The sequence below is a fragment of the Schistocerca gregaria genome, chromosome 2, assembly GCF_023897955.1.
Source record: "Schistocerca gregaria isolate iqSchGreg1 chromosome 2, iqSchGreg1.2, whole genome shotgun sequence".
Lineage (NCBI taxonomy): Eukaryota > Metazoa > Arthropoda > Insecta > Orthoptera > Acrididae > Schistocerca > Schistocerca gregaria.
The window spans coordinates 351,580,283-351,607,190 of record NC_064921.1 but is presented as its reverse complement, the minus strand read 5'-3'; the positions used below and the strand labels follow the sequence as shown (position 1 = coordinate 351,607,190).

General features: G+C 45.6%; 1 protein-coding gene across 2 annotated transcripts in view; it reads right to left on the bottom strand.

The window, feature by feature from the left end:
• LOC126337037 (uncharacterized) overlaps nt 1-26,908 on the bottom strand; it is a 132,288-nt gene that overhangs the window by 51,372 nt on the left and 54,008 nt on the right. For both annotated transcript variants that reach the window (XM_050001340.1, XM_050001342.1), the window contains exon 3: nt 16,326-16,484. In XM_050001340.1, coding sequence (XP_049857297.1) covers nt 16,326-16,484 — 159 coding nt within the window. The remainder of the gene's footprint in view (nt 1-16,325; nt 16,485-26,908) is intronic.

Below are 26,908 nucleotides of genomic sequence, written 5' to 3'. Positions count from 1 at the left end.
TGTATCCCGTGCCACCCAACGTGCTCTAGAAGGTGTAAGTCAACTACCCTGGCCAGCAAGATCTCCGGATCTGTCCCCCATTGAGCATGTTTGGGACTGGATGAAGTGTCGTCTCACGCGGTCTGCACGTCCAGTACGAACGCTGGTCCAACTGAGGCGCCAGGTGGAAATGGCATGGCAAGCCGTTCCACAGGACTACATCGAGCATCTCTACGATCGTCTCCATGGGAGAATAGCAGCCTGCATTGCTGCGAAAGGTGGATATACACTGTACTAGTGCCGACATTGTGCATGCTCTGTTGTCTGTGTCTATGTGCCTGTGGTTCTGTCAGTGTGATCGTGTGATGTATCTGACCCCAGGAATGTGTCAATAAAGTTTCCCCTTCCTGGGACAACGAATTCACGGTGTTCTTATTTCAATTTCCAGGAGTGTATTTTGCTGCATTCTTGATTCTCTTTCTCTATGTGGCTAAATGTTTCCTCTATGAGTTGCTCATCATGTTCTGAAGTTGTTATATGCATGCGAATAATTAATATAACTTTTTTTTTACTCCTTTCAGCCTTCACCAGTAACCCTGTCACTTGCATAATCTACATGTTCCATAAACTTAGCCAGTTCCTTCGTCATCATCACCCCTACTCTATTTCTTCTTTTTGTTTGTCCTCCTGAGTAGTACATAGGATGTGCCCCAAAAGTTCCCAGAATGATTTTTGGTAGTTGGCAACTCTGGCTGATGGGGCGGAGCTTTGGGCAGAGAAGTTGGTAGGAGATCGAAACTAGACCGATATCAGTGCCTGTGGGCAGTTGTTAAGGCAGAGTCACGCTCTGTGCAGAGGTATCTACTGCACACTCGTCGAGGAAAAAATGGACAAGTTTTTGGAGCGGCGTTATGCAATCAAGTTCTGTGTGAAATTGGGAGAAAACGGGTAGGAGACGCTCGAAATGCTTCAGGGAGCCTACAGTGACAGGGTGATGAAACAAAGCCAACACTTCATGTTCTGGGAAGGTCGGCAGCCCGTCAACGGCGTTGACCGCTCGGGACGCCAGTCGACATCACAAACGGACGACTCGGTGCAAAATAGTGAGTCAAGTTGTGGACAAGGACAGACGATTAAGTGTTCGGATGATTGCGGAGGAGTGTGGAATACCCGAAACAATCGTTCACCGCATTTTAATTGAGGAACCTCAAATGAGGAGAGTCTGTGCGAAAATGGTGCGAAAAGTCCTGGTGAATGATACGAAGGAGAAGAGTTTGTTGAAATGCCAGGAATTATGTGAACGCTATGAAACGGACCCAGAATAATTTGGACAGAGTGATCACAGTGGACAAGACGTCGATTTTTGAGTATGATCCCGAATCAAAGCGTCAGCTCAGTGGGTCGCACACAAAAGAGTTTCCTCTGTCAAATGCTCAAACGGTTGTGTAACAGGATTCGAAGCACCCGAATAGAAATTTGCGATAATTGGCACGTGCACCATGACGATGCATCAGGCTACACCGCGCTCGTCGTTTCCGAGTTGCTGGCCGAAATGGGAGTGGCATCGCTGCCCCTGCCGCCGTAAAACCCCAATCTGGCACCAACGGACTTCTTTTTGTTCCCAAGGATCAAAAGCAGCATGAAAGAAATTCGGCATGGGCCGCTGGAAGCGGCAAAAGTAGATTCGACCACCAAACTGAGGGAGATTCAGGTTGACGGCTTCCAGGACGCCTTCAGTGGTTGGGTGAAGCGTTGGCAATAGCGCAGCGAAGCAGGGGAAGAATAATTCGGAAAGTGCTGAACAGATTGTAAACTGATATTGAACAAATGATTTTAAAAACTCATTTTGGGAACTTTTGGGACAGACACTGTATTATGTATTCATGTAACTGCAATTCTCCGCATCCATCGCATCTTACCTCAAACTCCTACAAAGTTCATATTGTTCTATTCGCCCTCTCTCTTAAGGTTTTCTAGTTTTCCTGCTTGTAACAGTGTTCTGGTATCCAGGTACTAATCCTTGCTTTGATACTACGCCTCCTTTCAAGTTTTCATACCCGCTCCCCTGTAGATCCGAGTGGGAGATTACTTCGGATATTTATTTAACATGGGAGGAAGCGATATTCTAAATATAAAATGAGCAAGTACAACTTGCAAGAATAACTTCATAATCAGAAAATAATTTACGGTAGTATTCTGTTGCCTCCCGCATTTCTAGAGACCGTCCCTAACGTACAACGTACAGACATCATCGGCAGCTGCTCGCTCCGAGTCAGACAACTACACTATTGATCAAATATTGCTGGAAATAGTAGAAACAGTACAATACATAGCAGTATCTATCTAGAGCCTCCTTAAGTGGAACGAAACTTAAAAGAAATACACTCCTGGAAATGGAAAAAAGAACACATTGACACCGGTGTGTGAGACCCACCATACTTGCTCCGGACACTGCGAGAGCGCTGTACAAGCAATGATCACACGCACGGCACAGCGGACACACCAGGAACCGCGGTGTTGGCCGTCGAGTGGCGCTAGCTGCGCAGCATTTGTGCACCGCCGCCGTCAGTGTCAGCCAGTTTGCAGTGGCATACGGAGCTCCATCGCAGTCTTTAACACTGGTAGCATGCCGCGACAGCGTGGACGTGAACCGTATGTGCAGTTGACGGACTTTGAGCGAGGGCGTATAGTGGGCATGCGGGAGGCCGGGTGGACGTACCGCCGAATTGCTCAACACGTGGGGCGTGAGGTCTCCACAGTACATCGATGTTGTCGCCAGTGGTCGGCGGAAGGTGCACGTGCCCGTCGACCTGGGACCGGACCGCAGCGTCGCACGGATGCACGCCAAGACCGTAGGATCCTACGCAGTGCCGTAGGGGACCGCACCGCCGCTTCCCAGCAAATTAGGGACACTGTTGCTCCTGGGGTATCGGCGAGGACCATTCGCAACCGTCTCCATGAAGCTGGGCTATGGACCCGCACACTGTTAGGCCGTCTTCCGCTCACGCCCCAACATCGTGCAGCCCGCCTCCAGTGGTGTCGCAACAGGCGTGAATGGAGGGACGAATGGAGACGTGTCGTCTTCAGCGATGAGAGTCGCTTCTGCCTTGGTGCCAATGATGGTCGTATGCGTGTTTGGCGCCGTGCAGGTGAGCGCCACAATCAGGACTGCATACGCCCGAGGCACACAGGGCCAACACCTGGGATCATTGTGTGGGAAGCGATGTCCTACACTGGCCGTACACCTCTGGTGATCGTCGAGAGGACACTGAATAGTGCACGGTACCCATCGTTCTACCATTCCTAGACCGGCAAGGGAACTTGCTGTTCCAACAGGACAATGCACGTCCGCATGTATCCTGTGCCACCCAACGTGCTCTAGAAGGTGTAAGTCAACTACCCTGGCCAGCAAGATCTCCGGATCTGTCCCCCATTGAGCATGTTTGGGACTGGATGAAGCGTCGTCTCACGCGGTCTGCACGTCCAGCACGAACGCTGGTCCAACTGAGGCGCCAGGTGGAAATGGCATGGCAAGCCGTTCCACAGGACTACATCGAGCATCTCTACGATCGTCTCCATGGGAGAATAGCAGCCTGCATTGCTGCGAAAGGTGGATATACACTGTACTAGTGCCGACATTGTGCATGCTCTGTTGCCTGTGTCTATGTGCCTGTGGTTCCGTCAGTGTGATCATGTGATGTATCTGACCCCAGGAATGTGTCAATAAAGTTTCCCCTTCCTGGGACAATGAATTCACGGTGTTCTTAATTCAATTTCCAGGAGTGTAGTAGGAAAATCAGAGGCTCGACTGAGGTTCACGGGAACTAACTTAAGAAAATGCAATTCGTCTGCTAAAGAAGAGGGTTACAAAGCACTTGTTCGACCGATTCTTGGGTATGCTCATTAATCTGGGTTCCTTACCAAATAGGGCTGACAGAAGAGATGGAGAAGATGCAAGAAAGAGCGCCGAGTTTCGTCAGAGGTTCGTAGAGCCGTGTGAGAGCATTGCGGAAATGCTCAACAAACTCTAGTGACAGAGGCTACAAGAGAGAAGTTGTGCTTCACGGCAAGTTTTACTATTGAAGTTTCCATACAGTACATTCCCCGAAGCGTCGGCCAATACATTATTTTGTCTCACACACGTTTCGTGAAATGACCACAACGAGAAAATTCGAGAAGATAGATCTGACATGGAGGCTTCCCGACAATCATTCTTTCAACGTGCCATTCGCGAATGGGACAGGGAATGGACGGGGGGGGGGGGGGGGGGGGGCAGGATGACCACCACGAGTACACGCGACACCAGGGGTGTTGCGGAGGACTGATGTAGATGTAGAACTGCAGCGAACCATTTGTATCTTTAATGGGTCGCTGTGAAACTTCATACACATCTACGTGATTACTCTGCTTTCCACAGTAAAGTGCCTGGCGGAGGGTTCGGTGAACCACCTTCATGCTGTCTCTCTACCGTTCCCCTCTCGAACGGAGCGCGGGAAAAACGAGCACTTAAATTTTTCCTTGCGAGCCCTGATTTCTCTTGTTTTATCGTGATGATCATTTCTGCCTATGTAGTTGGGTGCCAACAGAATGTTTTCGCAATCGGAGGAGAAATCTGGTGATTGAAATTTCATGAGAAGATCCCGTAGCAGCGAAAAACGCATTTGTTTTAATGATTGCCACTCCAATTCACGTATCATGTCTGTGACACTATCTCCCCTATTTCGCGATAATACAAAACGGGCTGCCCTTCTTTGTACTTTTTCGATGTCATCCGTCAGTCCCACCTGATGCGGATCCGACACCGCACAGCAGTACTCCAGAATAGGGCGGACAAGCGTGGTGTAAGCAGTCTCTTTGGTAGACCTGTTGCACCTTCCGAGTGTTCTGCCAATGAATCGCAGTCTTTGGTTTGCTCTACCCACAATATTATCTATGTGATCGTTCCAATTTAGGTTATTTGTAATTGTAATCCCTAAGCATTTAGTTGAATTTACAGCCCTCAGATTTGTGTGACTTATCACGTAATCGAAATTTAGCGGATTTCTCTTAGTAGTCATGTGAATAACTTCGCACTTTTCTTTATTCAGGGTCAATTGCCACTTTCCGCACCATACAGATATCTTACCTAAATCATTTTGCAAGTCGTTTTGATCATCTGATGACTTAATAAGACGATAAATGACAGCATCATCTGCAAACAATCTAAGACGGCTACTCAGATTGTCTCCTACGTCATTCATATACATCAGGAACAATAGAGGGCCTATAACGCCGGAAATTACTTCTGTTTTATTCGATGATTTTCCGTTTATTACTACAAACTGTGACCTTTCTGACAGGAAATCACGAATCCAGTCGCACAACTGAGGCGATACTACTTAAGCACGCAGTTTGGTTAGAAGACGCTTGTGAGGAACGGTGTCGAAAGCCTTCTGGAAATCTGAAAATATGGAACCAATTTGACATCCCCTGTCGATAGCACTTATTACTTCATGAGTATAAAGAGCTAGTTGTGTTTCACAAGAACGATATTTTCTGAATCCGTGCTGACTACATGCCAATAAATCGCTTTCTTCGAGTTACTTCATAATGTTCGAATACAGTATACCCTACTGTAAATCGACGTTAGTGATACAGGCCTGTAATTCAGCGGATTACTACCCTTTTTGGGTATTGGTGTGACTTGAGCAATTTTCCAGTCTTTAGGTACGTATCTTACTGTGAGCGGGTGGTTGTATATAATTGCTAAATATGGAGCTATTTTATCAGCATACTCTGAGAGGAACCTGACTGGTATACAATCTGGACCGTTGGCCTTGCCTTTATTAAGTGATTTAAGCTGCTTTGTTATACCGACGATATCTACTTCTATATTTCTCATCTTGGCAGTTGTTCTTGATTGGAATTCATGAATATTTACTTCGTCTTCTTTGGTGAAGGAGTTTCGGAAAAGCGTTTTTAATAACTCTTGCTTTAGTGGCACTGTCATCAGTGACTTCACCGTTGTTATCGCGCAGTGAAGGTATTGATTGTGTCTTGCCAGAGGTGTGCTTTATGTGTGAACCTGACCTTTCAGCGGTTAACAAATAGCTCAAGAATGAAAATGTGGAATATATCTGGTAATAATTTCAGAGGAATTGCAGACCATACGCCAACAGCCTTGCCACAGTGGTAATACCGGTTCCCGTCAGATCACCGAAGTTAAGCGCTGTCGGGCTTGGCGAGCACTTGGAAGGTGACTGGTCTTCTGACCGCTGATGGCGAGTGCGCTGCATCAGCCCTTGTGAGGAAAACTGAGTAACTACTTGATTAAGAAGTAGCGGCTCAGCTCACGAAAACTGACAGCTGCCAGGAGAGGGAGCGGTGTGCTTAACACCTGCCCCTCTATATCCGCATCCAGTGGCGCCTATATTCTGAGGATGACACGACGGTCGGTCAATATCGTTGGGCCTTCCGAGTTGTGTTCGGACGGAGTTTTTGTATTATAGACCACATGTTAGACTCAGTGGTGCCTTGGAATATGGTGAAGATTAGGAAGGACTCACCACGGTTCAATAACAATATAATGAAGAAGTAGCTAGACTTAAAACGAAGACAAAGCCTTGCCCACAAACAAAAATAAAAGAAATCAAAACAAGCATAAGGTTAACTGTAATCAACGTATTGGAAGCAAGATATTAAGCGGACACTAGACGGTAAATAACGCTGTGGTTCGGACTGTTGACAAATACGCTGCTGCTGTGATAATTGCTCTACTTTGTTGCAAGCAGAAAAAAGTGAGGATGACAAATTGGGTCAAGGAGGCTCAAAGTTCACTCACAAAAATTTGTTGAGAGATTTGAGATTGAATGAAAAGAAAAATGAAAGTTTACATAACTTTTTATGATGGTGCAACATGCGATCCGTATTGGAAATGGCTGTCAGAATAGAAAGGCCCTTGCCGCTCCCCCGCCCCCCTACCCCTCTGAATCTGGAGTAAGGTGTTTTTATTCATCACAAAAATTTTATACAATTCTAGAAGCTAGAGCTAGATCAGAAATGTAAGGACTATGGTATGAAGATTAGCATCTCCAAAACGAAAGTAATGTCACTGGGACAGAAATATAAACGGATTGAGTGCCAAATAGGAACAAAGTTAGAACAGTTGGGCGGTTTCAAGTACTTAGGATGCATGTTCTCACAAGATGGCAACATAGTGAAAGAACTGGAAGCGAGGTGTAGCAAAGCTAATGCAGTGAGCGCTCAGCTACGATCTACTCTCTTCTGCAAGAAGGAAGTCAGTACCAAGACTAAGTTAGCTGTGCACCGTTCAATCTTTCGACCAACTTTGTTGTATGGGAGCGAAAGCTGAGTGGATTCAGGTTACCTTACCAACAAGGTTGAGGTTACGGATATGAAAGTAGCTAGGATGATTGCAGGTACTAGTAGATGGGAACAATGGCAGGAGAGTGTCCACAATGAGGAAATCAAAGAAAAACTGGGAATGAACTCTATAGATGTAGCAGTCAGGGCGAACAGGCTTAGATGGTGGGGTCATGTTACACGCATGGGAGAAGCAAGGTTACCCAAGAGACTCATGGGTTCAGCAGTAGATGGTAGGAGGAGTCGGGGCAGACCAAGCAGAAGGTACCTGGATTCGGTTAAGAATGATTTTGAAGTAATAGGTTTAACATGAGAAGAGGCACCAATGTTAGCACTGAATAGAGGATCATGGAGGAATTTTGTAAGGGGGCTATGCTCCAGACTGAACGCTGAAAGGCATAATCAGTCTTCAATGATGATGATGATTCTAGAAGTGATTTCGCATGCTTTAGCTAAACCACTCGTTTACACGAATGTAGCACTACCTGGCCTTACGAAACATGCTGTGTCTCCTGACATGTCCAGTGGTCACGTGCAACAGCAGTTAACTGAACCTGTACTGAGTTTACCAGTGAGGCGGCGCCGCCAAAGTTCGGTGGTTCAGCATTTTCCAACTGAGCAAAGGTCCATAGTTATGGCGCAGCAAGATAAGAAGCGCCGATTACTGTTGCTTTACCAAAAAAGAAAATCCTATAAAATTTCCACCGGAATACGACACAAAAAACATTCAATTTTGGGGAGTTTCGTTGCAATTGCACCATTCTGTTAGGGTTTGTTGACCTCCAGATGCGCACGTTATGTGTGTTCACATTTCCACTTTGGTGAGACGTCGATTCATCACTGAAGACGACACGATCCAAACTATCTTCATCATCATGCAACAACGTTTCCTTTGCAGAATTGGTATGTAAACCTGCCTGTAGGTTTTAGAGCTTGTAAAAACTGCAAATGATAAGGACGTGGTTGTAAGCGTTTGCTTAAAAGTCTGCATATAGGCGTTACTGGAACTGGTAATTGGCGGCTAGCTTTCCACACTTTTTGGGGCTGCGAGTGGAAGACACTCTCACTCGTTCAGCGTATTCTTCAGTCACTCTTGAGTGTACTGCACTCTGATATTTGAAAAGACAGCCAGTTTTTTTTTCAAATTGCTGATACTGTCTATAGATGTCATTATCACTTAGAGGGTTGCAATGGCACTTAATAGGGAAAGCACGTGCACTGGACCAAAAGATTCAGTCCTTGCAAACTGTAAACCACAAAAATCTTTCTGTTCAGTAACTGCCATCTTTGTTGCTAGCACTTTCTGACGGAAGACACAGGAACAGTGCATGGACATGCACGCAGAAGACAATTAAAACTGTTTGAGTAGCTCTGTCATTTGATGCGTTGGTTATGAACTGGCTTTAATAAATGCTACGAAGCATTGAAACCCCGCTATTGAAACACCCAGTATTCCTGGACATAGCAATATATTTCAAAAGGTTTTTATGTTCTCAATACAACTGCGCAACCTCTGACAGCACCCCCACATATCTCTATGTTATTAAGCATCAAGAAATACTGCGCAATATTATTGATCATCAAGGGGACGATTTACCCACTGAATTGTCACAGAACGTTTTTATCATGCTTAAAATCAACCAGTGGAAGATGTCTGCCCGAATGCACTTTGGTCAAGGCGGATTACAAGCGGTAGATGACAAAATTAAGGCACAAATCTTAAATTATACCTTTCGACTGTGGCACGAACCCAAAAATGACACATATAAAAATAATTTAAAGTATGGCACAGATGGGAGTCCACATTTCAATCTGTTCCTTTCCAGTCTGATGCAACGTCATTCCAGAAATGCATCTATTAAAATTTGAATTTAAAATTAAGCATATAATTAAAATCTCAGTGCAAAGGCTAAAGTAGCTCTGCATTAACTTCCAGTCATAGAGCAAAATAAACTCTTTATCCATAACTCAAAAATTATTTCTGGGCAGCAAATAAGGGACGTGATGATACTTTATGGCGGAGAGATGCTGCTAGAAAGACTAATGATGAACTTAAAGCCCACAGTGCTACAGGTACAAAATCAGAAAAAGGATATGATGGTAATAATTGGGACACGCAAGTCACCGACATAGCATTTAACTAAAAGAGGTACACTTGGCCGTTGAGCGACATAAAATTATTATACTCGCAATAATTTAATTTAAAAAATAATTATAAAAAATAGTGTGGTAAGCTAAGTTTTTCATTTATTTGTGTTTAAATGCTTTTAGGCGCAGAACAGTAAGGGTGGAAATTAGAAAAATATTATCGAAACTCACATTGCTTCAGGCAAATTCAAGTCGTGTCAGGAACAGTGGCGGAAGCAGGAAGCGCTTTATGTCGCAAGTAGGTCAGGTCGACGCCACTGTCTAGCAAGTAAGGAATAAGCGTTTAGTGGGAAGGAGGACGCAAAACTGAACAAAGCGAGACAAGCATATTCGTTAGCTTGTAAGGCACATTGAAGTAAACTGTATCTACACTCCTGGAAATGGAAAAAAGAACACATTGACACCGGTGTGTCAGACCCACCATACTTGCTCCGGACACTGCGAGAAGGCTGTACAAGCAATGATTACACGCATGGCACAGCGGACACACCAGGAACCGCGGTGTTGGCCGTCGAATGGCGCTAGCTGCGCAGCATTTCTGCACCGCCGCCGTCAGTGTCAGCCAGTTTGCCCTGGCATACGGAGCTCCATCGCAGTCTTTAACACTGGTAGCATACCGCGACAGCGTGGACGTGAACCGTATGTGCAGTTGACGGACTTTGAGCGAGGCGGTATAGTGGGCATGCGGGAGGCCGGGTGGACGTACGGCCGAATTGCTCAACACGTGGGGCATGAGGTCTCCACAGTACATCGATGTTGTCGCCAGTGGTCGGCGGAAGGTGCACGTGCCCGTCGACCTGGGACCGGACCGCAGCGACGCACGGATGCACACCAAGACCGTAGGATCCTACGCAGTGCCGTAGGGGACCGCACTGCCACTTCCCAGCAAATTAGAGACACTGTTGCTCCTGGGGTATCGGCGAGGACCATTCGCAACCGTCTCCATGAAGCTGGGCTACGGTCCCGCACACCGTTAGGCTGTCTTCCGCTCACGCCCCAACATCGTGCAGCCCGCCTCCAGTGGTGTCGCGACAGGCGTGAATGGAGGGACGAATGGAGACGTGTCGTCTTCAGCGATGAGAGTCGCTTCTGCCTTGGTGCCAATGATGGTCGTATGCGTGTTTGGCGCCGTGCAGATGAGCGCCACAATCAGGACTGCATACGACCGAGGCACACAGAGCCAACACCCGGCATCATGGTGTGGGGAGCGATCTCCTACACTGGCCGTACACCTCTGGTGATCGTCGAGGGGACACTGAATAGTGCACGGTATATCCAAACCGTTATCGAACCCATCGTTCTACCATTCCTAGACCGGCAAGGGAACTTGCTGTTCCAACAAGACAATGCACGTCCGCATGTATCCCGTGCCACCCAACGTGCTCTAGAAGGTGTAAGTCAACTACCCTGGCCAGCAAGCTCTCCGGATCTGTCCCCCATTGAGCATGTTTGGGACTGGATGAAGCGTCGTCTCACGCGGTCTGCACGTCCAGCACGAACGCTGGTCCAACTGAGGCGCCAGGTGGAAATGGCATGGCAAGCCGTTCCACAGGACTACATCCGGCATCTCTACGATCGTCTCCATGGGAGAATAGCAGCCTGCATTGCTGCGAAAGGTGGATATACACTGTACTAGTGCCGACATTGTGGATGCTCTGTTGCCTGTGTCTATGTGCCTGTGGTTCTGTCAGTGTGATCATGTGATGTATCTGCCCCCAGGAATGTGTCAATAAAGTTTCCCCTTCCTTGGACAATGAATTCACGGTGTTCTTATTTCAATTTCCAGGAGTGTATTTCATAAGAGCTCATAGCGAGGGATCGACACAGCAGTTAACAGCCGGTTAAATGAATGTAGCAGAATGAGGAGGCCACATTCGGTCATTATGAACCGAGCTTTGCGTCATGGCCCCAGGTCGCAGGTCGCAAGGCAGACGGACCTCTCATATGGTCCGATGTGCTGGAGACTAAGCAGAAGGCTGCTATTTCCCCTCAGTGTTCTCTGGCTGATGACAGTCGGCTTCTTTTGATCAATTGTCCTGGTGTTGTACTCCTGTAGAAAGAAACCATGGCAGGAAGCAAGTTAGCGGTTAAATTAACTTTTTCTTCTTCGGGTTGTTGAAGTACTCGACGGCTGGCGTATCCTCAGGGGGAGGCTTCTTTCTTCTCAGCCACCATTCCTCATTCAACCAGCTTCCTGAAATACGGAAAAAATGTACCCAGTTGTCAGGGTTGAATACAGGATTGGTATTTGTGATCCTAAGCTCCGTCTTCGGTATGACACCAACCGTGAGGTCGCGAATTTCGCGGACATCATGTGGTTTATGGGGAAGAAGAGGTTTAGGAATGTCCGGAGGGGTAAAAGGATATGGGTTGTTTAGGCGTGGGTACGTCCCGTGTCGAAATGACACGGATATCTTCTTTAGCGCAGCCTGCACGCTGCGCTCGTTTGGGAGCGGCAGGCATTCGTGCAATTCTTCCTCCTGCTCTTCCTCGTCGAGTGAGGCCTGCCTCGGTGGGCGTCTCTTCGTCTTGCGTCTGTTGATCAGTCTCTCCATCGGGAGGGGGAGCACGCGTCTCCATAGCCTTACACTAACTTCCTTTAAATACTCCAGTTCTCCAGATTTTGTCACGAGTTGATCATTCGGGCCGAAGGCATTCACAGTAATAGCCCTCGATCCCATGATTACGATACTGTAGTGGATCTATCTCCTAGATGCTCCGAAACAGTCTATGAACTAGCCGAAGATGTACTCAAGTTGATGCTGTCAATACCGGAGTGAAAGGTGAAAGACAGCAACATGGCTTCTTGGAGTCTGCATTCCTGTTCAACACCCAGAGGCCTTTGGGTGCTGAAAGATACCAGGGGTAGGGAGGAGATCAACCGACCATACGACTACCGACACGAGGTACATCGCGGATGGATCATTAAGGGTCATTATAGAATTCAGAGTGGGATCCGTGTTTACTCCAATAGCCAGCGCCAGAAACAACCCGGCACCGTCCCTAACACCGCCAGGATTTCCGGTATCACCTTCTGGGCCTGCAAACGCTGGGCTGACTCGACGGAAGTCAGCTAGAACCCAACAGGCAGTTGAATTAGCAACAGCCAAGAAGAACGTCGACTTAACATTGAGAATAAAGAACTGAACTCTAATAATGTCTTATTGGCGTCGTTAGCGCTTCACAGCTTCCCAACAGCTATCCTGAATCCACGCAGAGCTGTCTCCACTCGCCCTTCTGCAGTGCTTTCAGCAGTTCTTTTGAACTCAAGTTATGCACAACAGCGTGCATCATGCAGCGTGTATCAACGAGCGGGTAGTTGCCGAAGAGCTCCAACCACGAGGCAGAATGGCGGCGCGCATAACAGAGAGAGGTAAGTGCATTTTGTGGTACCTGCCATAGCAGACCGTATATGAGCCGTGCGTGGCTCGTGTTCCCACCACCGTGTATTTTACACCCTGTTTTTAACGTACTTCCACCTCACTACGTTAATTTAAATTACTACTGTTATTGCCTGACTGTGACCGGCGCTAGCAGCGCATATCGATATATCCCCTCTCATACTATCTTTGCTTGGCTGCTGTTACTGCCCGATCGTTGTCTGTCGTAAGGGAGTTCGGGTCGGGAGTTCGGGCTGCCAGTCAGTTGGAACGTGTCTGGAGCGCAGTCCGGACCTGCCAGTCGGGGAGTTGCAATGCAGCAATAGTGCAGTCGGGTTGGAGCAGCAGTGACGTCTGCGTCGACACGGCTCACCCGACCATTGCCGCCACGTATCACTTGAGCCGGGCCACGGTCTTGGTGGATCGTCGGTCGGTCGTCCTACTGGACGACGCGTTTTGGCTCGCCGATCGTTCATGAGTCGGCTGTGTGTGTGTGTATGTGTGTGTGTGTGTGCGTGTGAGTGTGCGCGCGCGCATCGACTCCCGATTTGTCATCGTGCGTGCTTAGTTACTGTTGTGTATCGTTCAGGTCTTTGTGTAAGTGTTGGTCAGGTTGTGTGAGTAATTGGTGTTATTTACACTGGCGACTATTTTAGATGTTGTCGGCATTCTGAGAGGAGTCGGACGGTTGCTGCGGACCAGGGAAGATATCTCCATCCGGTGAAGTCGGCTGGGTCTGCTGGGGGTCCCTGCGCAGTGTCAGAGCGTGTGTGGAGCTGTCTGATCGCTACGAGCTTCGTGGTTCACCAACCCAGAACGTCAAAGTTCAGTAGTGGTTTTAACTATCCACACCACGTCCATTCATGTTGTGTGGTTCGTTTCGGTGGTTCGCAGTTAGGGATGTTTTCCTGTGAGCAACACCGAGTGTTTCTATTGGGGAAATTTAGCTGCTATGTGTTGCAGTTAACCATATTGCTCGACTACAATTCAAGTGCACCAGCGGAATTTTCTGCCTTGTGGCCGTTACTGTTCCGGTTACATGCCCTGGCCGCTAATGTAATTTTAGGCAGTGTCCTTTCCTCACCTGTTGTCGCTGTCCAACACGGTGTGTAATTTTGACAGCTTAATACATACACATATTTGTCTGTGGATAATCACGCCAGTCACATTTTGTGTTTGAATTCTCATGACCGATTGGTGGCAAGCAAATCGTTGTCGGTCGGTCAGTGGCTGTTCCCTGGTTGGGTTCCGACGGATCAAGTGTAGTTGGGCTCACATCCTGTCTCACCTAAGTGAACGAGGGAAGACCGACCCCTTGGAGGCTTCTGAGTGCCGTTGTCTTTATTGTCTTTCTCACCGGTGTTTAATTATCTGTTTTCAGCTATTTAAAATTTAAGGCTTATGGTTATATTTTCTTAAAAATTTTGGAAAATTAATTGTGGGCTTTTAGCCTTGCAACTTTATTCTTAAAATTATCTTTCAAGCTTAAACATTGCGGCATTCTGCCTTTAAAAGATTATGGTAATATATTTTAAAATTGTGAAATTTAATTGTGGCCTCAAGCCATTTGTATTGCACCTTGCATATGTTTGTTCTATCTACTTTGCCTTGAGACTTTCCACCTAGCTGTGATATGTTTTTTTAATTATTTTATTTACTATTTTAATTGCATTTTTATCTTGTTGATTTTTAAGATTTCTTGTTTGGAGGCCTTCAGCCGTGAGAGAGTTGCATTTGGTAAAGGTTCGGCTATGTGCCGCTTTGGTTGTAAATGTGATATTAAATTACAGTAAATTGCAATTACAATGTGAAACTGCCCCCAACCTTATTTGGCCTTTTCCACAATCCTAATTACCTGTTCTGCCCAGCGGGTTTAGCGGGCGTTTCAGTATGATCAGCAGAAAAAGTGAGATGATGTCTAACTCAGCTACACGTAAGGCCTTACAACTGTTACATCACAAAACAAAGTAAACGCGAAATTTTAAAACAGCTCCTATCGCTCGACAGAGGGAAGGCCCCATTTCACAATGATGTGTACGTTAGCTCCTGTATAAGTATGTACCAATCTCATAGACGTCCATTTCTTATACACTGTGTAACGATATTAAAGGATCACTTCTTCGAAACCCCGTAATTGGCTCCCATTGCGAAACATAAGTTTGAAATTTGACTCAATGGTGCCTACAACCTCCGTAATGGTGCAAAAGAACGGTGCCCTGTGCCGTCACCGTGGAGCTCGACGACGCTTCAAACAGCAAGGTGCCAACACATGCGAAAAAAAGCCATAGATCAGACGTTCATCTGAGGTGTAAGGCGGCTTAACGATGACTCATTGCCACAAAAGTTCACCACAATTCTGCTCGACACCACCGTGGCCGTGTCACACGATTGGAAGGTCGTCACAGCCCCTCTTACACACATTTCACGCCATCTTTTGACGTCTGTGCGGCGGAGGTTAGAAGCGTGACACCAAGCATTGAAACCACGCCGTATTCATATGGGTGGCCAAGGAAAACATTTCAGACCCACCGCCGCTCAGAACTGACACGAAGAGGCCTCATGGGGCAGTATAAAGAGCGTTAATGAAACCACTATTTTCGCTGGTGGGGGGGGGGGGGGGGGGGGGGATGAGGGCTGATTTCCACACTTTTCCCAACTGAAAACGACAGTTCGCAATACGATGAGCAAGAGGGAGATCCTCTTGCGAACCCATCACACTGCAGACACCGTTGGACGTTTCAACCCTTCACTCAGGACGTCGTGGGGCTGCATCCCCAGTGAACGTGCTCGGACCCCTTCGGAGTGCAGCGCGACCAAAGTTTTTGCTTTCGTGTACGGGCTGAAATCAATAGGGACCGTTTAAAACCATTTGAACGCGATCCGAAGCAGAAAAGGGCGCCTGTGGATTTTAAGCCTTCCTGTTTTCTACTCTCCTGTGGCGTTATTATTCTGGATACCCTAACAAATGGGTGAATAAAACGACAAAGGGTGCCTCTAAGATCTTCCATTTCGGTAACACCTTTGGCGCCAACGACTCAACTTTCTTGTGCATTTTACAAATGTACCTGTCAGAATCTTAGACGCAAATTGAGACTGGCGCCTGCTCTTTTGCTTGAAGCCAAGCAAACGCCACATAAGAGGTGTCGGTCCGTCAGGTGCTAGAGCAGCTCCTGAGCTGGTGTCAAATTTCCGAAGGTACATTTCTAACGTGATCAACAAATGAGTGTGGGTAGCACCATGAACATTGCCAAACATGATGTATTCCTTTTGCAGTTCTCTAAAGGCATCGCACAGTTTCAAAAAAAACACATTAACTAAAAAATCTGCAGCTTTTCCAGATGTACACATACTATTATGAGCCTAGCAACAACATTAATTTTTCAGATATTTTAAGTGCTAATTACTGTTCATCCTTCTGGAGAGATACTCATTTTAGTGTCCTGATGGAATACTTACAGGGGTCACTGGCTGTTTGTCCATGCCCATCTCCACAAAGAGAAGATCAAAGACCAAAGGAAAATTAGTCTTCGTGAACTCGTAGGGTTTGGTGTAGTTCAGATAGTAAATTTGACTCCATCCACCAGTACTGCCCCACTTGAAAGCGATGACCTCCACCTGCAACGAAACCACAGCAAGTCAGCTTAGAACTGTTGTTGAAAAACTTTCTGAGTGAAGGTCACTAGGAGACAAATCTGGAGAACACTTAGTCCAAACATGTACAAATATGTAGTGACCTTCCAAAAGCGCAACAGACTGCGTGTGAGCATCTGCGCAATACTTTCTTAGCCAATGCGATGAAATGTCTTTACTATTCTGCAAACTCAATTTTCCGTATACATTTTTCAGAAATGAAAAGGATGAGTCACCTAACATTACCGCTGGATATATTTCGTAAACCACATGAAATACTGACGAATCGGTTCCACAGACCGAACGTGAGGAGAGGGGCTAGTGTAATTGGTTAATACAAACCATAAAAAGATGCACGGAAGTATGTTTTTTAACACAAACCTACGTATTTTTAAATGGAACGCCGTTAGTTTTGTTAGCACATCTGAACATATAAACAAATACGTAATCAGTGCCGTTTGTTGCATTGTAAAATGTTAATTACATCCGGAGATATTGTAACCTAAAGTTGGCGCTTGAGTATCAGTCCTCCGCTGTTCGTTCGTGTGTATCGGAGAGCACCGAATTACGTAGGGATGCAAAGGGAACGGTGATGGACCTTAGGTACAGAAGAGACTGGAACAGCACATTACGTCCACATGCTAACACCTTTTTATTGGTCTTTTTCACTGACGCACATGTACATTACCATGAGGGGTGAGGTACACGTACACACGTGTTTTCCGTTTTCAATTACGGAGTGGAATATATATATGACAGAAGTTATGGGATAGCGATATGCACATATACAAGTGGCCGTAGTATCGCGTACAAGAGGTACAAAGGGGCAGGGCATTAAAGGAGCTGTCATTTCTAAACGGTGATCCATGCGAAATGGTTTCCGACGTGAGTATGGCCGCACGACAGGCATTAACAGATTTTGAACGTGGGCTCATAGTTGGAGCTAGGTGCATGGGGCATTCTATTTCGGAAATCTTAAGAAATTCAGTATTCAGAGATCCACGATGTAAAGAATGTGCCAAGAATATCAAATTTCAGGCATCACCTCTCAGCACGGACAGCGCAGTGGCCGACGGCCTTCCCTTATCGACCGAGAGCATCGACTTATGCCCAGAATTGTCCGTGCCAATAGACAAGCAACGCTGAGTGAAATAACCTCAGAAATAAATGTGGGACATACGAATCTATGGCGTCAGTGGGCGATGGCAGCAGACGACCGACGTGAGTGCCTTTGCTAAAATCACCGCATTGCCTGCAGCGCCTCTTCTGGGCTTGTGACCATATCGGTTGGATCATAGACAGCTGGAAAACAGTAGCCTGATCAGGTGAGTCCCGATTTCAGTTACTAAGAGCTGGTGGTTTGGTTCGAGTCTGGCGCAGACCCCACAAAGCCATGGACCCAAGTCGTCAACAAGGCACTGTGTAAGCTGGTGGTGGGTCCATAATGGTGTGGACTGTTTACTTGGAATAGACTGGGTCCTCTGGTTCAAGTGAACCGTTCGTTGAGTGAAAATGGTTACATTCGGTTACTTGGAGACCATTTGCAGCCATTCACGGATGTCATGTTCGCAAACAATGGCGTCGTGTCATCGGGCCACAGCTATTCACGACTGGTCTGAAACAAATTATGGACAATTCTAGCGAATGATTTGGGCACCCAAATCGCAACGACATGAATCCCATTGAATATTTATTGTAATCGAGAGGTTATTTCATGCACAAAATCCTGCACTGGCAGCACTTTTGCAGTTTTGGACGGCTGTAGAGGCAGCTGGCTGAATATTTGTGCAGGATACTTCCAACACTTTATTGAGTCTATACAACGTCGAATTGTTGCACTACGCCGTCAAAAGGAGGTCCGACACGATGTTAGGAGGTATCCCATGACTTTTGTCACATAAGTACACAATTTGAAAGGAAAAACGTATACACATCAAAAAAAGTTTTGCATCACCCCAGTTCCCAAAACTCCTGAAAATAGACGTTGACTGTGGGTATTGTATCACAGACACAATCCCTTTACTGTTCAGGGACGTCATTAAACCCGTCCAGAAATGTAAACAACCATGCATGGCAGCGCCTATTAGCCGCAGGCGCTCCGACAGCCGATCAGTTCCAGTCAATGTAGCAGGAAGGAGATACACCGCTCGTGTTGTCTGTAGTACAACCATGCGTAGACGGTCAATACCGCGGTTCGATCGCATCCGCATTGTTACTTTGTGCCTATTGCTTATTGAAAACACACACACATCTTTAGACTTCCACAATTCAATTTGTACTGTGATGCAGTATTGTAATAATTTGTATTAATTGAGGTTAAGTACAATATTCTTTTGGTTATTACTTATGTTCTCCGTTCACTTGTTTGCAGGGTTTGAGAAAAATGAGATCTTTAGATCGAGGTTAGTTGCTTATGGGAACAATTGTCCGTGCAGCCTACGCTTATGTTACAGAATACATTACATTTGTAATTTTTGCAGATATATTTTGTATGTATTTCCAGACTATATTTTAAAACTAGTTCTTGAATTCCTCAATTCCTATTTCGTTAACTCCTCGAGTTATCTTCTACTTATTTATTTATGTCAAACGTGACAATCTCACATGCACGCACTAGTGCACCATTATATAAATGACGATTACGTGCAGGATTTACAGTCTGCTTATGCACTCGGAATGTGTCTACAACAATGTTGCTAACTGAACTGCTGCTGCTTCCCATAAGCCTGGTTGCGTACTGCAGGGGCTCAGCAAGATTACGTGAAGTGGCGAGTTACTGTAATATAGCTGTAGAATAGATTACAATGTATATCACCCAAAACATGCACCATAAATTTTGCAGAAATGTTCTATTGAGGTGCGGTTTTCACAGAATGGATTGGTAACGAGGGTCTCGTATTGTTAGCCAATCAACAGATTGTATATTACTGGCCATTAAAATTGCTACACCACGAAGATGACGTGCTACAGACGCGAGATTTAACCGACAGGAATAAGATGCTGTGATATTGAAATGATTAGCTTTTCAGAGCATTCACACTAGGTTGGCGCCGGTGGCGACACCTACAGCGTGCTGACATGATGAAAGTTTCCAACCGATTTCTCATACACAAACAGCAGTTGACCGGCGTTGCCTGGTGAAACGTTGTTGTGATGCCTCGTGTAAAGAGGAGAAATGCGTACCATCACGTTTCCGACTTTGATAAATATCGGATTGTAGCCTATCGCGATTGTGGTCTCTCGTATTGCGACATTGCTGCTCGCGTTGGTCGAGATCCAATGACTGTTAGCATAATATGGAATCGGTGGGTTCAGGAGCGTAATATGGAACGCCGTGTTGGATACCAACGGCCTCGTATCACTAGCAGTTGAGATGAGAGGCATCTTATCCACATGGCTGTAACGGATCGTGCAGCCACGTCTCGATCCCTGATTCAACAGATGGGGACGTTTGCAAGACAACAACCATCTGCACGAACAGTTCGACGACGTTTGCAGCAGCATGGACTATCAGCTCGGAGACCATGGCTGCGGTTACCCCTGACGCTGTATCACAGACAGGAGCGCCTGCGATGGTGTACTCAACGACGAACCTGGGTGAACGAATGGCAAAATTCATTTTTTCGAATGAATCCAGGTTCTGTTTACAGCATCATGATGGTCGCATCTGTGTTTGGCGACATCGCGGTGAACGCACATTGGAAGCATGTATTCGACATCGCCATACTGGCGTATCACCTGGTGTGATGGTATGGGGTGCCATTGGTTACACGTCTCGGTCACCTCTTTTTCGCATTGACGGCAGTTTGAACAGTGGACGTAACATTTCAGACGTGTTACGACCCGTGGCTCTACCCTTCGTTTGATCCCTGCGAAACCTTACCTGATCAACGGAAACGTCTGGTCAATGGGGGCCGAGCAACTGGCTCGTCACAATACGCCAGTCACTACTATTGATGAACTGTGGTATCGAGTTGAAGCTGCATGGGCAGATGTATCTGTACACGTTATCCAAGCTCTGTCGCGCGGTTCCAGACTGTAGCGCCTAGAACCGCACGGCCAACACTGCCGGTCCCAGCGAGGCGTTGTCATGTTGATTAATAGGGTTTCTACAGGTTATTCGCGTCTTTCCTGCACGATACGCGCACAGCGTTCGGAACAGCCGCGGCTAGAAGAAAGTGCTACAGCCGTTGCTATTGGTCGGCGCTCACCACGGACAGAGCGCCAGACGCGGCGCGGAAGGCAGCGGGAACACCTAGCACACGGTAGGCATCAATACCGGACTCGTTCAACACTGGAATCAGCATCAGATAGGACCTGAAGAGGACTGCGAGTCACGCAGTTGAAATATCGTGCAGGAAAAACGCGAATAACCGGCAGAAACCCGATTAATCAACATGACAGCTGTAGATCTGTTTCAGTGGGAAAAAGAAGGCATGAAGAGACACACAACACCATAGCATTTGCTAGTAGAACTTTACAGCAATCCAAGAGTAAGTATTGCTTTTCAGAGCATGAGACATTAGTTATAATTTTTGGTTTATGGTCATTTGAGCAGTACTTATTGGAACACAAACTGATGGTTTACAGCTATCACATGGCCTTGAATTTCTTACAGACCTGCAAAATTAGGCACCCAAGGTTGACAAGGTGGGCTTTATATTTACAGCAATATGATACTGGGAGTAAATACAGTAGAGATCAGAAATTTAAGTCACTGATGCTTTACCCAGGAGTGTAGAGGAAGGCGGTGTAAATGAAAACCCACTGATCTATACAGAAAGGGTGCACATTTCTACTACAATGATGGAAATGAATGAGCAAGGTCAACTGAAAAGGATTTGCAAACAATTACAGCAGAAGCAGAATCGGAATAAAAATCTTAAATTAGATGAAAGTTATTTAGGTGATGCTGCATATCTCAAAGTAGCTGAATATTATTGGATACATAAAGGCATCTCGTTCAGAAGGAGAAAGAAAACTGGGAGTCAAAAGAAAATTTTCTTTCCTGAGCAGCATGTGGACTTACTCATTGACTATGTACTTTAAAATTTTCCGCACTGTGGAGCAAGGAAGTGTACAGCAAACCTCAGTGAAACTGTCATATTTAACAAAATGCCAAAACAATGGGAAAACCTAGAGAAATAACGTTTGAAACAAAAAAAATTACTGATGAATACGTGGGTTCATTGAAAGTAGTCGAAAAACAACGTCCAAATGCATACAGGTTGGAATATTGGAAATCAGGAAATCCCTCAGGAGTATGCAATATTGTTTTCTTAAAGAGTGCCGGCCGCGGTGGTCTCGCGGTTCTAGGCGCTCAGTCCGGAACCGCGCGACTGCTGCGGTCGCAGGTTCGAATCCTGGTTCGGGCATGGATGTGTGTGATGTCCTTAGGTTGGTTAGGTTTAATTAGTTATAAGTTCTAGGCGACTGATGACCACAGATGTTAAGTCGCATGGTGCTGAGAGCCATTTGAACCATCTTAAAGAGTCGTGCACGTCAACAACAGGAGCTGGGTTTGTAAAGACCTCAAAGGGCCACTGCAGCATTTTGAATGCTAGGTGACTGAGGAATACTAGGCATTTGCATTATTGACATTATTACCTAATTTTGCTTTCATACTGTTAATCTTGTCAATCTTCCTTTACTATAATTCTGATCTATATCTATCACCTTTAACATTCTGCACAGTCTAGAGAAAAGGAGAAGCATTATGTGGTGGTGCTTTTTTTTAAGTTAGCTATTAAGAGAGAGTAATGAAAAGCAGAACAAATGCATTTTGAGAATATGTATAATGAATATGACTGATGAGGAAAGCAATTAATGATGAGATAAGGTGACTAATCTCAGCGAGGCATGTCGTTGTGAGGAAAAATGATTAATATATGTTGAAATAATGATGTAAAATTGCCAGATGTGATTAATAAAAGAAAGTAATTGGTTTATGGAAACTAACGAGGAAAACACTAGTTGCACAAGGATGCATTATAGGGATGAGAAATAGGCAATAGATATGAAACTAGTGATCTAAAGGCTACTGGATTTGAGTTGTAAAGCAACTAATTAGTATGCAGAAACTAATGATGCAACAAGATGACTTGTTGTAGAGAGATTCTGTTATGATGAAAGATTGTTAATGGTTATAGAAGTAATGATTTAAAACAATCAACCAATGTGACTTATACACTGAAGCGCCAAAGAAACTGGTACATACTTGCTTATTCAAATACAGAGATATGTAAACAGGCAGAATACAGCACTGCTGTAGGTAACGCCTGTATCACACAGCAAGTGTCTGACGCGGTAGATCGCTTACTGCTGCTACAATCCAGGCTATTAAGATTGAAGTGTGCTGAACATGACGCTATAGTCGGCGCAAGAGCGATGGGACACAGCATTTCCGGGGCATTTTCCCGTACGACCATTTCATCAGTGTACCGTGAACAGCAGGGATCCGGTAAAACATGAAATCTCCAGCATCGCTGCAGCCGGAAAAAAATCGTGCAAGAACGGTATGAACGACAACTGAAGAGAATTGTTCAGAATGATGGAAGTGCAACCCTTCCGCAAATTGTTGCAGATTCCAGTGCTGGGCCATTAACAAGTGTCAACATGTAAACCATTCATTGATATGGGATTTCAGAGCACCCTTGATGACGGCCCCCCACAAAGCTTTACTCCTCGCCTGGACCCGTCATCACCGACACTGGACTGTTAATGACTGGAAAGATGTTGCCTGATCAGATGAGTCTCGTTTCAAATTGTATCAACTGGATGGACTTGTACGGGAATGGAGACAGCCTCATGAATCCATGGACCCTGCATGACAGAAGGGGTTGTTCAAGCTGGTGGAGGCTCTGTAATGGTGTGTGGCGTGTGCAATTGGAGTGATATGAGACCCCTGATATGTGTAGATACGACGCTGACAGGTGACACGTACGTAAGCATCTTGCCTGATCACCTGCATCCATTCATGTCCATCGTGTATTTCTATGGACTTGGACAATTCCAACATGACAATGCAATACCCCACACGTCCAGAATTGTTACGGAGTGGCTCCAGGAACACTCTTCTGAATTTAAAGACTTTAGCTACCCACCAAACTCCCCAGACATGAACATTATTGAGCACTTTTGGGGTGCCTTGCAACGTTTTGTTCAGAAGAGATCTACACCCTATTGTACACTCCATCTTACGGATTTATGCGCAATCATGCAAGATTCATGGTGTCAGTTCCCTCCAGTACTACTTCATACATTTGTCGAGTCCATGCCACGTCGTGTTGCTGTACTTCTGTGGGCGTGCGGGAACCCTACACGAGATTTGCAGGTTTACCAGTTTCTTTGGCTCATCATGGTAGAAATAAATAAATAGTACCATGAAGCTAATGGAATAGCTATTTGAGAATGAGATCGTAGTCTGGCATGAGATGTTTTTAGAAACAAATATTAACTTAAAACATTTTATTGCGTATGTGGAATAGATGTTCTAGTGCTGACGTGACTAACCTGAAAGTGTGAGAGGGTGAGAATCAAAAAAAGTGATATGAAGAATTTTGTAAATACTTTCATGATTCTTGATGTAAGCTTATAATGTGTTAGTTAAAAGTTCCTATTGTGAAGATTTTGGGAGGCATGGCAATCTGCCTACAGTATATGAGACTCCATATAAAATTTGAAGCTGAAACTGGTAAAATTTGTGGTAACTATGTTATGTTATAAATTGTGAAAGAAACGTGACTTGTGCTAGATTTAGGTTCTTTCGAAAAAGAGAACAGTATAAAGTGAATACTATGAATTAGTTACGTAAGCATAGTAGAAGTTTTCACTAACAATTTATTTTGCTAAAGTCATTAATTTTTCTCTCTTTGAAAAGTAATGTTCCCAAGTAATTTAAATTTCTGCCGCTTGAGAGCACCAATTAAGGAAAATTCTCTGTTAATTTCCTTTCATTGAGGTTAATCAGTAAAATAACGAAAATATATAAGTTAGTGTAAAGAAACAGATTAATCTTAAGAAAAGCGAATGTACTAATATGTAATGGATAAAACTATAGGAGAACTGGAGCAGAAGTTGGAGCTCAGAGGAGCAACGAGGTGGCAGCTGGACAGCAGACACTGGCCACTGAATTGTATTATCAGCTCCAGCATCCTCAGACCACAAGGGTTGGAGCCAGGCCACAGCCCAACATCGCATACTCGACTCAACTTGCTGACTTACTGTCAGTTACGCCAACCTCACAGCCAGCGGTGTGTTCCAGACAATTCAGTGCAGCACACTAACCAATTGCAACCAGTGGAAATCAGTAGGGAGAAGCAGTATTTGAGCACAGCTGAACCAGATAATGCTTATTCGACCGGTTGGGCAGTATATGACGTCCAGTCTGTCTCAATAGAAGACACTCGCCATATGTCATCACCTGAAGCTACAATAGCAACGTATTATGTGAAAGAGGAAACACACCACAATGACTGTTCTAGCTGACGGAATAACTAAGCAGTTGTTCATGTTGATGAAGGAACCAAGTTGTATGATCCAATAAAGGACTATTTATAAGTATACCGCTGGTCTTTCTGACCCTTACCCATACATCTCCCCTGTCTCCCAAACCATTTACGAACCTAGAGGATGGGTGGCAGAAGACTGCAAACAGGCCGGCTACGGTAACAGGTTCGCATCCTGCCTCGGGCATGGATGCATGGATGCTTGTGATATTCTTAGGTTAGTTAGGTTTAAGTAGTTCTAAGTTCTAGGGGAGGCAACGGCCCTGCCGCAGTAGATACACCAGTTCCCGTGAGATCACAGAAGATAAGCGCTGTCGGGCGTGGTCGGCATTTGGATGGGTGACCATCCAGGCTGCCATGCGCTGTTGCCATTTTTCGGGGTGCACTCAGCCTCGTGATGCCAATTGAGGAGCTACTCGACCGAAAAGTAGCGGATCGGTCAAGAATACCATCATATCGACCGGGAGAGTGGTGTGCAGACCCCACGCCCCTCATATCCGCATCGTCCACTGAGGATGACACGGCGGTCGGATGGTCCCAGTAGGCCACTCGTGGCCTGAAGACGGTGTGCTTTTAAGTTCTAGGGGACTGATGACCTCAGATGTTAAGTCTCATCGTGTTCAGAGCCATTTGAATCATTTGACCTACAACAGGGACAGCAAGATATGGAAACAACAGCACAAACTGTCAGTCGTAAGATTCCTGTAGCTTGACCTTTCCCTACACACTTCTCATAATGTCAATACCACTGCAGTGATCAATAAGGGACTGAGTACCGAACTGTTAACTCCAGTAAAATGCATCCTATGCAGTCTGCCTGGGCACTCTGCCTCATGCACTTAGTCACATCCCACAGTTATGTTGGGTTTGCCAATAAAAAGGACATTACGCCAGCCAATGCAGAGAGTGTGCCTCACTCAGGTGTGGCAAAGGTGAACCTAGAAAACTTCGGCAATTTTGTAATAATAAAACAGAAGAGACATAAGGATTTTTGCTTTTAATAAGAAATCGTAATAGAGTAAACGATTTAGGGTGAGAAACGACAGTAAGAATAATATGTTCAAAATGGTTCAAATGGCTCTAAGCACTATGGGACTTAACAAAAAATGGTTCAAATGGCTCTGAGCACTATGCGACTTAACTTCTGGGGTTATCAGTCGCCTAGAATTTAGAACTTATTAAACCTAACTAACCTAAGTACATCACACACATCCATGCCCGAGGCTGGATTCGAACCTGCGACCGTAGCGGTCGCTCGGCTCCAGACTGTAGCGCCTAGAACCGCACGGCCACTCCGGCCGGCCACTTAACATCTGAGGTCATCAGTTCCCTAGACTTAGAACTAAGTAGACCTAACTAACCTACGAACATCACACACATCCATGCCCGAGGCAGGATTCGAACCTGCGACCGGAGCAGCCGTGTGGTGCCGGACTGAAGCGCCTAGAACCGCTCGTCCATCCGGAGGATAACATGTATTTCAGTAAAAAGTATAATGTAAGATTTGAGGTCACAGCTAAGGCAGAAATATTAGGAGATGTAATCTGGAAAAGTTGACGCCCAGTACTACTTAGCTTCTTGAGACACTTTTAAGTTGTCGTACAGAGGCAATGGATGAGGACTAGAGTAAATAGTCGCAACGGTGTTGTTTGCTGAGGTTTTACTATCGCCACTGCCCATTGTCCGAGACAGCCATAGCAATGAGATACCACGAGGATGTGAGACATTCCACTGGGTATCATGTCATCAATTTAACCACTACAGGTCCCTTGAATAGACATGTTCGTGATAGCGGCAAATTCACCAGGAACATCCGACCAAGCGAAAGAAGTGACAGAATGGAAAAACCTATAAGATGTTGGAAGAGATTTGGAAGTAAAGGAGTAAAAGTTTTTTATTGTA